This window comes from Poecilia latipinna, unplaced genomic scaffold (genome assembly GCF_001443285.1).
Source record: "Poecilia latipinna isolate Pla-1442-1.1 unplaced genomic scaffold, P_latipinna-1.0 Scaffold344, whole genome shotgun sequence".
Taxonomy (NCBI): Eukaryota; Metazoa; Chordata; class Actinopteri; order Cyprinodontiformes; family Poeciliidae; genus Poecilia; species Poecilia latipinna.
The window spans coordinates 125,300-140,702 of NW_015112960.1; the positions used below are offsets into that span (position 1 = coordinate 125,300).

Below are 15,403 nucleotides of genomic sequence, written 5' to 3' on the forward strand. Positions count from 1 at the left end.
TAACAGACAAAGAAGGTTGCCTGCAATGCAAACGGTTTTCAGGGAACGATGAAGTTCACTTGCTCTAACACCGACTTTCGTTCGGTTCTGCTTTGTTTTTCCTGACGGTTGACAACAATGGAGCTGGTGTGGTGAGTAACGTTATGAGTCTGTACCGCCGGGGCTTTGAGACAGTCGGAGGAATTCATCTCCACGCTGAACTCACTCACTGAATATTGTACTTTTATGGCTGTATGAAACCAGAGCAAACATCCTGAGACTGAAAGAGGCAAAGGGAAAGTTATTAACAACACACACATTATGTGTTTGACAGACAGTTGAACTGCGTTGGTCTAAACTGAATAGAACGAAACTCATCCTCTTCAGTGAAGAGATGAACTTGTATTGTTGATTAGCAATACAATTGTCATAAAAAAGCTGCTTTTAAAAACAAAGTCAGGGCTTGATTTATAACAAATAAAACAATAGAAGTATCCGTTTTAATGCTATGGTACATTAAAAAAATTAAACATCACAGTATACATTTATCATTCACTAACTTAGTTATTCAGTGGTTATTCTGTTGCTTATAGTTTATGAATTGAAGGGTTTTTATTACATAATGCTATATTATGGCCTACACAAACATGAGTAAAACTGATGAATTGACTGTTATCCAGCAGGCAGTCAATGGCACACTCCACAAATTCAGTGCAGCAATCCACAAGGTCATTTTGGAGCTATGATCCATGCTTCCCTGTGTTAACAAGCTTTATGAAGAAGCCATTTCACTTTACACCTTTTTAGGACCCGGCTCTTGCACACACTGGTGAAAGAACCAACAATTAACAGGAATAAATTATTTAAATATATCTTTGTGTGTAATGAGTCTTTATTCAATGAGTTTATATAATCTGACGTACTAAATGAAATCAAATTTTGGCTTTATTCTAATTTATTAAAATGCACATTGACATTGATTGTAGTTCATCTTATTCAGAAATATTCTTCCATTGCACAAATTCGTAAATGTTTGTTTTCTAGCTAAAGTAATTTAGGGAGTTACTTAAATAATTAAATGTTACTTTCAACTTCCTGTTAATGACAGGGATGATGACGCGCCTCCTGACGGTCCTTTCTTCACCAGAGACCTTTATGACAAACATTCACTCGCACCACCTATCAAAGAACGTTGGGCCTTTCTTCAAAGGTTTGCTTGCAAAAACTGAATCGCTATGCTAATAAGCAACTTCATGTGCATTTTTTTTATTTATTTTTTGTCTGTTGTAAAGTTAACCAGCAAGTGTTCCATTAATCTTTTTTAACACAACTATTTCTAGTCCTGCAGAGAACACCGACGTAAATCAAGAGTGTGAGGAGTCTGCGGAAGACCACAGTGCTCCTTCCCGAAAAAATGCTGCAAAGTTTAAAGGCAGCCAAGCGTCCGCCTGGGAGAGCTTTGACAGTGATGGCAGTGATTCTGCGGAACCAAAAAAGAGCAAGAGAGAGAGAATGTCCTGTAAAAAGAGTGAGACGGAGATGGATGTTGCTTATCCTGAACCCAGGCTTCCCTATCCCTGCTTATCCAGCCTGTCCACCAAAGATCAGAAAACTTATGTTGGTTATTTGATGAACACGAAGAGCAGATGTCTTCCAAAGGTTCAAGCTTTCTCCATGAGCTGATATAAGAGGTACTTCAGACCTGTTTATTGTCTTGACGTTCACATAATTTTTGTCTATAATTTACTCTGTTTCAGAACTTAATATTGCGAATAAACAATGAAGTTGTACAGTTCATGAAGTACCTGCAGGATGTTGCTAAAATATGTGCTGAGGACTACAACTTCATAACACAAGGAGCTATGCAGTACACAGAGGTACTTGAATGTAAAGGCTTGTATTTACTATAATCTGTTAGGGCTGGACAATATGGCTGTAAAACGTATCAATATATAAGCATTTCATATTAGTTGATAGGAATAATTGTCAATATCCATAATTATTGATTAGTTTTTGTTTTAAATGTCTGGAATGCTGCCAAACTTGTGTTATGACCTTTTCTGTTTTATTCAGTTTTCACTTAATGCTGTTTTTTTTTAAAGATGTTATTAGGCATGGTGGCAAAAACTGAAACTGTTGCTGTACAAGCTACTCAAGAAGTTTTTGCTAGGTAACCAAAAGAATGAGTTAGTTGATGCCAACTAACTTTGCTTAGCTTGGTGTGAGAGGTTGAGCAGCTAAAGGCTTTCCTTTGCCTTCATCCCCCAGAATGCTGTGCGCTTCTGAATCAGAGTTCAGTGAATATTGTATGAATTGGATATTGAATATTCCATCATATGTATTGTCTATTGATATTGACCAGGTGTCCATCACGATATATATATATATATATATATATATATATATATATATATATATATATATTTATTATTCAGCCTTGGGATCAATACTGTGCGGAAAAGTGCACAAATAAACTCTAAATGTTTTTCAGGAGTTTTTTACAGCGTGTTTAGAGTCTGTGAAGTCACTTCCTCAGTTCTACCAGATCCATGAAGTGACCAGTTTGACAGGAGGAACGTTTAATCCAGGGCTGGCACTCACATTTGAGAAGCAGCTCTTGGCAATGGTAATGCATTCCTGAACTAATCTCAGAAATATTAGCTTGTATCATTATCTTCTTTCGTTACACAAAGTTCTCGCTTCAAGTTTTGAACTGCAGAATCAGCCTTGTGTTGATTAACTTTGTCTCTTTCCACGTTTGCACCCATTATGTCTCCAGGGCACTGTGAATATCACCGACCACAAGATGGTGCCTGCTGATGCACAGCTTGCATCCGATTATCACAGTGTTTCATCAGCGAATCCTCCAGCTAAGAAAGCCGAGGACAAGCATGCTGTAAGCAATTGTCTCACTTGTTTTAATTGCTGCATTAGAACAAGCAAAGATGTTTTACTGGTGGAATTGAATTCCTGATTGCGTGTCTGTTGGTAACCGCTTTTACTCTCCTGCACTCTTCAAAACAGACACCAGAGGGTGCTGGTGTCTTAATTTGTCTAACCCATGTTTCTGAAAGAAACGTCTTGTGTTGCACAGAGCCCATTGAGTTACAACACCAACATTTAAATTAGTTTGAATACTTTGACAATTTGCTCTTGCTTTACCCCACAGAGGATCAGCAGTGACGGAAATGCAGAAAAACTGTGTGCTTATTATGAACCTCATGTCTGTCTGACGCGAGACGCCTTGGTGAGGCTGCTGGACAACCATGGCCCAGACTTTGGGGACCAATGGGAACTTCCTGTTTTGGTAAAAATAACGCCAGGAAAAGGTGTGTTCAATGTTTCAGATGCAGTGTGTGTACGCTTACTGCAAAATGCCCTCTTATTTTACCCAATTTAACATGGTTGTTGCAGTACAGCATAGTCTAAATAACACTTGTAAAGACGAATTTTGAATATGACTGAGATGTCGAGGTGATCTGAGATTCATGTAAAGAATGAAAGGTGTGGGGAGAAAATACATTATACATCAGGAGCATGTTGTGCTTTCTTTAAGTGTTTTGCTAACATACTTAATTTTGTAGATGTTAATTTAAAAAGCATTAAGAGCAGAGTGCCTTTTTCCATGTTTTCTGTGTTCTCTAAATGGCTTACAGGACTTCTTAGGGCTTTTTTAAAACTTTCTATTTGCTTCCCTTTACAGATTTGTTAATTGCATACCTTGTAGTTAAAGGAAAAGTTAGAAAGAAAACGGTTAGAGGCTAGCAGAATAAAGAAAGATGTTAATTTTCCCCAGTAAAAGCTGACACATTATCACCACTAAAAGGCTAGATAAAGCAAATAAATGTTTCTTTCAGTGCAATTCTTGAATGTACTTAATATATAAAGTGAGCTAGGTGTTTATGATATTTTGAATTCTAATCCAAAGATGTGTGAGGGAAAAAAACAAACATGGCTGCCTTACCAAATTTTGTTTATTTGATTAATGTTTATCTCTGAACACTTTTTCCAGGCAGCGGTAAAAGGAAGACTGTGTACATAGACTCACCTCTCCTGAAGCGTGAAGTGACAATAAGAGAGAGGAGTCACATCTATCACGAAGAAAGTCTGAAGCTCTCCATCATGACAAATGGAAGTAAAAAAGTCTTCCATTTATTGACCGAGCTGCCCGCGTCTGAGCAGCAGCTCACACAGGTAAGCCAACGAGAAAGCAGGCATGATCCAGGATATAGTATGAAATACGTAATCGTTTCTTTAATCATCTTCTTATCGTTAGGAGGCCTCCGTGAGAGGTTGTGTGTCTGTCGAAAACAAAGGCCTTGACTTTGAGGTGGACCTGACTGACCTAGAGACTTTTGGAGAAACTACAACTAAAATGCCACGGACAAAAAAAACACAGAGTCAGCAGGATGAAGAAGGTCAAAGCGGTGGATCTTCAAGAACCCCAGCTGTGACCAAGCCAAACAATTCCAAAGAAACTCTCAAAGTTAGCAGCTTTTCACAGGGAGGAATTAACTCTGCTCCTAAAAACAAAAAAAATATCAGAACAGAAACAAGTCAGCTGATGGTGAGCGAGCCTGAGTTGCAAAAGACCGAATCGTCCGGCTCTGACCAAAAATGTGATAAAGAGGAAGGTTTTACGGCAGATTCAGATGATGAGAAGCTGATCATTGATGAGGCTGGTTCTTCAGTAGCATTGCCCACAAATCAGTCAGAACCCTTGACTACAACATGCTCTGCAGACTCCTCAGTTACATCTTCCGTTCAGTCCACCCCTGCAAAAACGGTCTCCTCTCCGCCTTGTAAGCATACAAGGTCTAAACGAATTATCAGACAAACAAAAGCACCCGAGGATCAACTAGGCGAGATCCTGCGCATGCAAACAGCCATGTTCAAGTCCGGCAGTGAACCAGCTCCTGCCGTTAAGTCCCCAAGCCGCTGTGTGGGGCCCCAGCTCAACCCTCATACAACGTCCCTGGTTAAACCGTGTGTGTCGTCATATTTAGAAAGACACCAGAACGAAGATGCCGAGAGCCCTGTTGTTCCCGAATTTGCATCTGTTAACATCAGTCCTACAGAGCGCAAAAGTTAGTGCCGGTTTGCTTTGGTTTTGGTTGGTTTAATCTGTGTTTGTGAAACTTTAATAACGTGCAACTTTTTGTTGACCCCACTCAGAAATACTTTCAGAAAACCTTCAGGCTTGTGCAGAAGATGAACAAGACTATGAAGCTCCAGTGGAGGGGAATCTGCTTTACAAGCTTTACAGTCTGCAAGACCTCCTGGTGATGGTGCGCAGCTCTGTCTCTCTGACCCATACAAGAAAAGTAGGCAACAACCAGAACCAGGTGGGTTCACAATAACAAAGCTTTAGATTTGGTTTCCAAAGTTTTTTTTTTGTTTTTTTTTAACTTTTTCTTTGTTTTACTTTTTCTCATTTTACAATCATAAACTTTTTTTTTATTTGATCAGTATTTTATTTAATAGACTGCACAACAGCACATAAATGAAGTAGAAGCAAAATATGCATGAATATTTTTCAGTGGTTAGATGACGTGACAAGCTGTTGATGTTTTTTTTTTTTTTAGTGTTTTATAAATATTTGATTTCATGTTAAATGTTATCTATGCTATAAAGTTAACCTGACAGGGGATTGTGAATGGAAATTACAGGCTAGAACTACATTTGTAACATATATAGTGATATATTTTTTTTTATTTCTGCCATACGCATACAGAAACAAATTTATGGTAGTAGCTCCATACTATCTTCTGTGTTCTCTCCTAACAGCATGTGCCAGTTCATGTTTTACCCAAGTTGGAGTACCAGCTTTCTTACGGTGTTGAATGTCTAACGAACAGCGAGGCATGCCAGCTGTGGACGGAGACGTCGCTTCACTCCAGCACAGCGCCTTACATTGGTAAAAAACAAAAAAAACAAAAAAAACACTCAAACTAAGACAAGGGATCGTCCTATTTTTTTGGGGGGAGGGATTAGTACTTATTTTCTTCAAAATAAGTATTGGAAAAATTGCTCAAGTAATGTTTGTAAATGTTTTCCCTCCTCCGCCGTGTCCATTGGTAACCATGAGACGAATCCTCCCACAGACCAGCAGAATAGTCATTTGATGACTCACTCTGCTGCTGTGGTTGTGTAGTTGTGAAGTTCACTCTGTTGCCATAGCTATGACCATATCTTCAATTACAAAGGGTGGAATTTGCAAAGCTAAGCTGAATGTTGTTTTGGGGTTTAGGTGCAGTACTAATGCATATTTTCAGCCAGCATTCTGCTTGCCTGTTGCTTAAAAGGAAGGGGACCACTCCTCCCATTCTTCTTCACTTGTCTTGACTTATGTAGGCGTGGTCTGGTAATGCTACCTGTAACGTAGATGGAACAGGTTTCTTTTCTAAAGAAAAATAAAGTATTAGTTTTTAAGAATTAGTTCACCCACTAAATTGTATAAAAATACTCGGTGACAAAACAGTGGTAACATTTCAGCTAAGTGGAATATTAGAAAGCATCTACTTGGTAATAAGGTTGTGCAACACAATCGACTAAGGAAAAGCTTCCTTCTTTGCTGGGCGGGTTCTAGTTTATCATGTGGCAGGTCTTGTGGCATTCCCCATCTGTGTTTGGGGAATGCCTGGTTGGAGACTCTATAAACACTCCATAACTGAAAGCGTTGTGGTAAGAAGCACTGCTCATCAGTTGCAGTCAGCTTGATGAAAAAAGGGGGATGGAGAAATGATATGCAATCATTGTAACCATTCCATTCTCTCTCTTTGGCCCTGCAGCTCACATCAATGCACACACATCTAAAGTTGCTCTGCTGAGGAAGTTGCCTGATGACTGGATGCAGAACATCTCCTGTGGGTTCAAGTGAGTGTTCTTACAGCAGATGTGTGCTCATGATTAGATTCCCCTAATCCACTCAAAATGATTACGTTACTTACAACCTGGAGGTGGAGATTTTGAAACTCGCTTACTTACGGGGCCCTCCTCTTAGGAGGGAGAGGGGGAGGGGTTGTACCTGTGATTGTCCTCTTGAGGCCACCATACTCTGGGGGGCCTGCGGATGTCTGGGGTTTGCCCTAATATTCAACATTCGTATAGTAAAATCTTCCATATAGTCCATACCTGTTCACTTAGTTTTTCTCATGGGCATTCTGACTGACGGAGGGCACTCAGGACCAGGACTTGAGAAACAATGAAAAGTCAAGAAAGTTTGTGGTTCTAATGTGACAAAATCAAGCAATGATTGTGGATTCTTGTATAAATCCCTGTATAAACTGTGAAATGATTCATAGAAGTTGTAATCCTACTGGATTATGATGAATGGAGCTGCACTTTGTCTTTTGCCTGTGTAAAAAAAAAAAAAAAAAACAACAAAAACCTGAGTTTTCTCATCTGTACTCGCTACTTGAAAACACTGACCAACATAACAGTAATGGTATTTTGATCGTGGAACGTATAGAACAAGGAATGCCTTGTGATGATAAAATCGCTGCTGGTCTTTTGGAAACTGTCTTAGTTTAACTGTTACAACCTAATTTAGTTCTCGTTATGCTTTTACACTATAAAAACTACAATCGGTAGGATTTATGTTGCATTACACCACTACATGTTTGCTCTCTTAGAGTACAGTCTAAGGTGTGACTAAATTTGTCAGAGAACTTGTCAGGAAATGCTACAGGCAGCAGTGTGTGGGATGTGCTTCTCTTTCTCTGTTGCCACATTGATGATGATTGTGACACTGCTGTGTTGAGTAATTAGGCTGCAGAGCATTGACCTGCAGCTTTTGGTGGAATCACAGTTAGCATCACATGCAGCTGTCATGCTCTTGAGTTTGTCATCTCAGCGTTGAAATTGCTATCCAAGCCTAAATTATACAGAGGAAAGAAATGGTAATTTATTTTCTGTTCACAGGCCTTCCAAGTCTCTGAATATTCTGCACCACCTACTGAAAAAGCTAACTAGGTAAGTTATTTCCCTCACCTTGGTTTAAATTGTAGGTTGGTAGCAAATTTTAATGCAAATGTTTAAACCTGTTGCACTATTCTGAGTTGCAAATTAAAATGACTTTGCACATATAACACCAAGCAAAAACTTTAAACCAAGAAGCCTTGGCCCCTTAGAAGCAAGCAGCGAAGAAATTAGTCATTATTCAAGACTTCTGAACAACACTGGTTCTCTGTTCAAACTGCTGAAATATTCCCACAATCATCCTTTCAGCCTCAGGGAGAACTTATGGCATTATTCTTAGCCCTCCTTGTGTTTGTTTCACAATGGGTTGCTCAACCCGCTGCTTTCTTTAGGCGCCGTACGTTCCCATCATCACTCAGCCCAGAAACGAAGCAAAATAAGAAATCTGTGCAAGGTCACAACATGTTTCTCTGTGAAAGCCCTGTCTAAACTACACCGACCTCTGTTTGTTTGTCAGGTTGGACGAAGGTCAGTACTTGATCGTTCACAAAACTGGAGAGGCGTTTGTCACTCTGCTGAAAGCAGGAGGTGAAAAAGTGAGTCGAGGAGCTTACAACCTGCAGCAGAGCCACGGCTCTGTTCCTCAGCCACCAAAGTTGGGTATTGTGCCTTGGATACCCATTGATCCGGCTGTGGTCCTTCCTTTCCACCAGCAACACGGCCGAGTTCCCTGTACTTTTCCTCCAAATACCTTTCAAAAGGTGCGTAATCAGTTAAATTTCCACAAAAAAAAAAAAAAAATGTTGGAGGAAAAATCCTCTTCTTTGGGATTTTAGTATAGGATAGCTCTATATAATGTAGTACATAAGTATGAGGGGAACAAAGAATGTTTTTTTTTTTTTTTTTTTTTTTTTACAAATAAAAATACAATAATTATTGTATCGGTAAACAGACTATGTGATTTAATCTCAGTATAAATGGAATTGTTCTGTGCAGACCTCAGAGGTTTGACAGAGAACATCAAAGATATTGTAAAGACCAAGGAACATGTCATGGATAAACCAAGGTTAGGTTAGAATAAAATACTGTCCTGTCTCAGAACATCTCGCATAACATAGAACAGAGAACATGTAGTGATGTTGGACATGTAGTTTTTTGTAAAAAAAACCAAAAAACAAATTGTAGAACCTTGTATTGGTTTCCCCTCAACATTAATGTTATGCTCTTCTTATGCTGCTCTATTGCAGAAAGTCCCAGTTGAATGCATAAAGGTTTCTAGAGGTGTAAAGAGGTGTAATGTCTTGAAACGTCAACATAATAAAGGGCTATAAATACTTTTGTAAGTTATTGCTGCTGGACACAAAAAAAAAAAAAAAAAGAGACCAAACTTGTTGAGAATTCTTTCAACTCAGAGAGCACACTTGGTAAGTCAGTTCAAGAAACTAGAGAAACACAAAAAGTAAAATCCTGTTTCTTTCTGGTAGTTTGAAAAAGGTTCTTGGCTGTTATCTTATCAGACCGGGCTTGTTAGACAGAGAGAATACTTTTATTCGAGCAGTGATTGTTATTGCAGACAACAAAGATATTTTTTGTTTTGTTTGCTTTTCTTTTTTGAGAATTAAATTGCTAAAACTGTTTATTACATTCTATTTCCCCATCTCTTTCAGGCAGCAAAAGATGGAAATTACAACCTCAGAGGTGGGCAGAAGAAGAACCCGAATGTCCAGAAGAACAAACAAACCAAACGTTCAGCCAGACGTAAAAAATACATAAAAAAACTTGTTGAGAAGTCTGTTTAAAAGCCAAATCCTTCCATTTCTTGCTCAGGTTATTCCGGACCAGTGTTACTGCTTTAAGCGTTTTAACAATGATGGCAATACCAGAACACCGTCATTGTAATTTTAAATAAATCTATTACATTTGCTGACATGTTTTATGTGCTTTGTTTAAAACTAATGTTTTGTAAAACCAGAATCAAAATAAACACGAATGTTCATGCTGCACAATGTCATGGATCATTTTCTTTCTAATGCGGACACTGGCAGCGTGTGGGTTATCCAAATTAAAGAGAGAGCCTCCCGAAACGGGCAGACCTGAGCGCGCTGGTTTAATGTTGGAAAGTTGCAGAGCTTGAAGGCCTTACTTGTTCCAACAGGGGAACAGGGTGGAGTCATGAGGTCATAGTACAGGGAGGGGATTGAAGCAGTCTTTGCCACAAAAGTTCAGCTTTCACGCTCCATTCTGCCTAAAGCTTCCAGGGACAAATCTCTGCATCATCTCAACATCTACAAGAAAGGTAATTCTGCAACGACATTGCTTCTTGGCGTCAAATAACCTCACATATTTAATCTAACTTTAAACAGCTGAAAGCTTAAGAGGTTTTTCAACTTCCAAAGGCACTTGGAAGGACATGATTTTTCACATAACTTCCACTTGGCTGGCATGAGTCTCGTGATTTGCTCCTTTTGGATTCAGTTCTAGAAGTAGCTTTTCTGTGTGTGTGTGTGGGTGTGTGTGAGCAGTATCAATTTATTATCCCTCAGTTAAGTTCAGAAGCATTGTTTCCAGGGTGTGTCCACTTTGGAGCTGTTGTAATGAAAGCGTAACGTGGAGCAGCAGAGACTTTAAATAGCCACCAACCACACTGTTGGTAGAAAATATTCCATATGCGATCCAGGTGGAAAGTTAAAATAATAATAATAATAATAATAATGTAATTCTTAACAAACATATTTAGAGTCATTGTGCCTCTGCTGAGAAGGCATTTCTTTCAGCTCAGACAATTATATCTTCAGTCTAAGTAAACATGCCCTCTTGTTTTGTAAATCCAAACAAGTCAGCAAGAAGATTAGAGAGGAATTTCAGCTCCAGCTTTTGTCTCTTTTTCAGAAAACTCAACATGGCTTTGGTTTCAGAGTTTCTGGGACAGCTGTCTCTCAATGTTGCGGTAATGTCAAACTTTTGTCTTGACAATTACAACTTTTTTTTTTTTTTTTACACAGATCAGATTCTTTATTTTCAAGCAGCAGTTGCATTATTTACAAATTGATTTGCTTTGTATTGCAGCATGAACCTCTGTACCCCACTGTGGTACCCGTTCGGGACTTTGACCCAGACAGAGATGCTGCCAGAATAGAGACTGCAATCAAAACCAAAGGTAGGACGCAGCTCTTTGTGTGACTGTGTGATGGTTTTGTCTCTCTTACAGAGGATTTGTCGGTACTTGAGTCAGCTTCAGTGTGGCCACACTGGAAACTCCTCCTCATCTGTGCCTCATAGCTGGCAGGGCTTCCTCTGTCTGCTGAATCAGAGTTATCTTTAACAGCCTGTCTGTTCTATTACAATGTTATACATGTAAGAGAGAAAACTATATATTTTTTTTACATCAAATTACACACATCAGTAGTGAGGCCCTGTAGCCTTCCTGTAGGTATTCCCTATAATTTTGAAGAAAAAATAAAACGGTCCTAATGTCTAAAGTTTCACCAAGAGTCAACAAATGAACAAACAACCTAACACTGTAAGATAAAATTACAAAATGGCTGTTAATCATTTTAAGTTAATTAAGTTTAAAATGCATATTGCAGATTGATTTACCAGAAATGGTTAATGGATTACAGAGGACCGATCAGAATAAAAGTGGGATGGTGGCCAAACATATTCCATTTTTGTTGATCTTCACATGGAAAAGTTGAATGAATCACCCAGCAAGACTCACAGCTGTTTCCTTGCAGACTGTGTACAATCTGTTCCTCTCTGCTAGGCAAAATATAAAACAACTTCAGACTCTGACAATGACATAAAATGTTTTGAACTTTTTAAGTCAGAAAAAAGTTATACCTTCCCAGAACACGTCAAAACCACAACAGATGACGTTCAAAACTAAATTTTATCTGTCAATGAGCTGACAGATAAAATTTAAAATCTGCACAAAATCTGCAGATTTTGTGCATCAAAGTTGATGTTGTATTTCAGGTGCTGTATTTCTTTTTCTCAGGAGTGGATGAGCAGACCATCATCGATGTCCTAACAAAAAGATCTTACTCTCAAAGGAGAGAAATTGCTTTCGCTTATGAAAAAAGAGCGAAAAAGGTACGGTAGGTTCAGGCACAAAATCAAAGCTTGCTTTAAAGCCCTTGCGTTTCCTTTTTGTGTAACCCTGCGGGACACATTGGGATTAAAGTGACGGTGTCACTATGTTTCCAGGACATGATCACAGCTCTGAAAGCAGCATTGTCTGGCAGTCTGGAAACTGTCATCCTCGGACTGATGAAGAGCACATCCCAGTATGACGCCTCAGAGATCAGAGGATCCATCAAGGTAAACGGCCTGAATTCGATCATTGAAGATTTCTGCTGCCCTCTAGTGGCCAAATGCCATCATATATTTTGGTTTTCTGTAGAAGAGTTGAAGTGTGGAGGTGGATATCCTGCCAACCCTCAACTGCACCTCCAGTTTTAAACTGGGTTCTGATTAGAAAAACAGATCATGTTTCAATAAAACTATGACTCTCACCTTCTCACAACCATATGTTCCATTGGGAAATTGGTGAATGTATTATATTTTTTAAGAATCGCACAGAATTGAAATTGCCAACATGACTTTATAAAGCCAAGGTGATTAATGTGAGAACTTCTGTCTGTTTTTTTTTTTTGTTTTTTTTTAGGGTTTAGGAACAGATGAGGAAACTCTGATTGAGATCTTGTGCTCACGCAGCAATGATGAGTTGGTTGAAATCAAGAAAGTCTACAGTGATTGTGAGTTCAAAATGTCCCTGCTTTTCTAGAAAACGGCTGTTGTTCAGTGATTTGGAGATTTACATCTTAGACATGGATATTAATGCCAAAAATAACTCAGATTTTGTTTTATAGTATTCAAGAAAGATTTGGCAAAAGATGTGGCAGGAGATACCTCTGGAAACTTTGCTAAGCTGCTTTTGGCTCTGGTGGACGTGAGTGAAAAGTACGCATTTTTGTCATTTTGGACGCAATTCAGGTGGAACTAATAAAAGTCTTGTTTTTTTTTTGTTTTTGTTTTTGTTTTTTTTCCATTTCTGCACAGACGAAGAGAGACGAACCCAGTGCTATTGTAGACTATGAAAAGATAGATACAGATGCCAGAGTAAGTTTTCAATTGGTGTTATGTGTGTTAGTTTTGATGTATGGAGATAAATTAAATAATTTTACCTTCTTCTGTTTTAGAATAGAACAAAAGTTATTGCTTTAAGTAAACTTTAAAATGACATCTGCACGTCTTATTCTAGAAAAATTTACTACTAGAAAATTGAGATTCATACTGGTACATCATTGACATGATATGGTTTCACGGACCATATCATAAAGTTTTATCACAACAGTTACATGGGGACATCGGTGGGATTGTTGGTGATTTTTACCCCTGATATTTTTACCAGCAGGAAGTTTTTAAAAATTATTTTGGTTGGATTGGTGTTCAGAATCAGAATCATATTTTATAAAACAGGGGAGAAGAACCAATTTAAATGGAGATGGAGTACTATGGAATCTTTAAAAGTAGCTTACAATTTAATTATTTGAGATTTGAGCATTTTTAAAAATATTGTAAAAACTCATGAATAACATAAAAGTAATAAACATATATGCTGTGATTTAAGTATGTAGGTACTTTATAGATACAAGGTACTTTAGGCATTTAGGTGTAAAACACCTGCAGCAACTCAGTCATTTTGAATTAAATGAACAGTCAGTTCATTTAATTCTGATCATTTATGCCATTCTTGTGTGACTATATTTGAATATATTTGACTGTATTTCCATTTTGCTTCTGATCGCAACACTGCAAATCTACTGCAGCGACGCAGATCCCTGAGAGATTAGCGTGACAAATTGGTGTGTCCCCAAAAAACGATACAGTAAGTCGCAAGCAGTGTAATGAAGTGGTTCTCCCTAATCAGGCTCTTTATGATGCTGGAGTGAAAATAAAAGGAACCGATGTCAACACCTGGATCTCCATTATGTCTCAGAGGAGCGTCCCCCACCTGCGCAAAGGTAACCACTTACCTGATTTCTGGTTCTCTGAAGTAGATTGGTTCTCTAAAGTCAAATATGTATAACCGTTTTTTTTTTTTTTTCTCTCTCTTTCAGTATTTGACAAGTACAAGAGTTACAGCCCCTATGACATGCAGGAGAGTATTGTGAAGGAAGTTAAAGGAGATTTGCAGAAGTCGTTTCTTGTGCTAGGTACTCTTAATCTTTTCTTTCATAATCCTCTAGATTATGTGTTGTTAAAGCCATTAAAATATCACAAAAGAAAACAAGTTGTTGCTTCCAACACACAGAACTGTGGATTTAATCTGTTTGTGTTGCTTTTCCAGTTCAGTGCTTTGAAAACAAGCAGCTTTATTTTGCTAAAAAGCGGAATAAAGCCATGAAGGTATGTGCAAAGTTTTTTTTTTTTGTTTTTTGTTTTTTTTTTTTTTTGTTTCTGCCCCTTTTCTCCTTGTTACAAATGGACTATTTTTTACTTCTAGCAATTATTTATTAAAAAAAAAGTACTTTATTACAGTCAAAACTTTCTGCAGAAAGACAAAAGAAGTCAAAGTTGGCAAAATTTGTTGCACCGGTCTTACATCAGCTACTGTATTTTAAGTCAAAAGTATGGACAAGTTTAATGCTGACTCGTTCTCCTCTGCTTAGGGAAAAGGAGCCAAAGAGAAGATTGTGACCAGGATTATTGTGTCCCGCTGTGAGGTGGACCTGAAAAAGATTTGTTCTGAATACAAGGACACCTTCGGGCAGTCCCTGCAGCAGACTATCACTGTAAGCAACCTCTTACTGATTAACTGTGAAGCATTTTCTATCACCCTGCTCGTTCCTTTATCTTTCTTTTCCCCCTCTACAGGAACATACCAAAGGAGACTACCAGAAGGCAATGCTCAGCCTCTGCGGACCAGACCAGTAATAACAGTCTTTCGATATCCAAAGGGTTTTCCAATCTCTTTGTACTGGAAATATGGGCCGACAACTGCACATTACAGCACAGACTTAGAAGTATGGTAGTGAAGAAGGAAAATAAAAATTAGAACTTAAAAAAAATGTGCTATTTATGATTGTTATACCAGATCATTAATACATTTTCTTTTCTGGACTACTGACTCTTTGTTTTCTTTCGTCCTAACATGCTGTTTTCATATTTTACCATCAGAGGGCGGTAAAGTTGCACAAAAGAAATGTTCCTGTGTCAAGTCCCTCGCTTCCTGTCTGAATATCTGCAGAAGAAATGCAGAGATTTAGAGGCTGGCAGGAAATATTTGACCATAAATTGCATGTTTGGTTTTAATCCATGCATCCGTTTGAATCATATAATATAATTTAAGTCAAAACTGATGTAAACTGTTAACTTTTCATCAGATGAGCTTAAGATGACTAAATTTAAACTACGAGTTTAATGTTTTTAAACCATCAGCGTCGATGTAAAGCAAAAAAAAAAAAACAAGCTTGTTTGAGAGATAAACAGTGATCGAGTA

General features: G+C 38.2%; 2 protein-coding genes across 4 annotated transcripts; both read left to right on the forward strand.

Moving 5' to 3' along the window:
- Positions 1–9,903, forward strand: ice2 (interactor of little elongator complex ELL subunit 2). Of its 3 annotated transcripts, XR_001425380.1 has the most exons (16): positions 1–131; positions 1,088–1,189; positions 1,320–1,638; positions 1,737–1,856; positions 2,471–2,605; positions 2,759–2,875; positions 3,149–3,308; positions 3,992–4,173; positions 4,256–5,066; positions 5,155–5,324; positions 5,767–5,896; positions 6,771–6,855; positions 7,903–7,953; positions 8,417–8,660; positions 8,896–8,965; positions 9,147–9,237. XR_001425380.1 is itself a non-coding variant. In XM_015035671.1 (15 exons), exons 1-15 carry the CDS (start codon positions 118–120, stop codon positions 9,228–9,230), a joined length of 2,724 nt encoding a protein of 907 aa, XP_014891157.1. In that variant the 5' UTR covers positions 1–117; the 3' UTR covers positions 9,231–9,259. The 3 variants fall into 3 exon arrangements, 2 of the variants coding, with proteins under 2 accessions (XP_014891157.1, XP_014891156.1); XM_015035671.1 differs by lacking the exon at positions 8,896–8,965 and having other exon boundaries at positions 9,147–9,259; XM_015035670.1 differs by lacking the exons at positions 8,896–8,965; positions 9,147–9,237 and adding an exon at positions 9,567–9,903 and having other exon boundaries at positions 2–131.
- Positions 5,080–14,949, forward strand: LOC106949438 (annexin A2-like). The gene is made up of 14 exons (XM_015035672.1): positions 5,080–5,092; positions 10,126–10,195; positions 10,789–10,846; positions 10,966–11,056; positions 11,897–11,991; positions 12,106–12,219; positions 12,566–12,656; positions 12,771–12,850; positions 12,961–13,020; positions 13,832–13,925; positions 14,022–14,117; positions 14,252–14,310; positions 14,574–14,696; positions 14,779–14,949. The coding sequence occupies exons 3-14, from the start codon at positions 10,799–10,801 to the stop codon at positions 14,836–14,838; spliced, it is 1,011 nt and encodes a 336-aa protein (XP_014891158.1). The 5' UTR covers positions 5,080–5,092; positions 10,126–10,195; positions 10,789–10,798; the 3' UTR covers positions 14,839–14,949.
- The last annotated feature ends 454 nt before the right edge of the window (positions 14,950–15,403 follow it).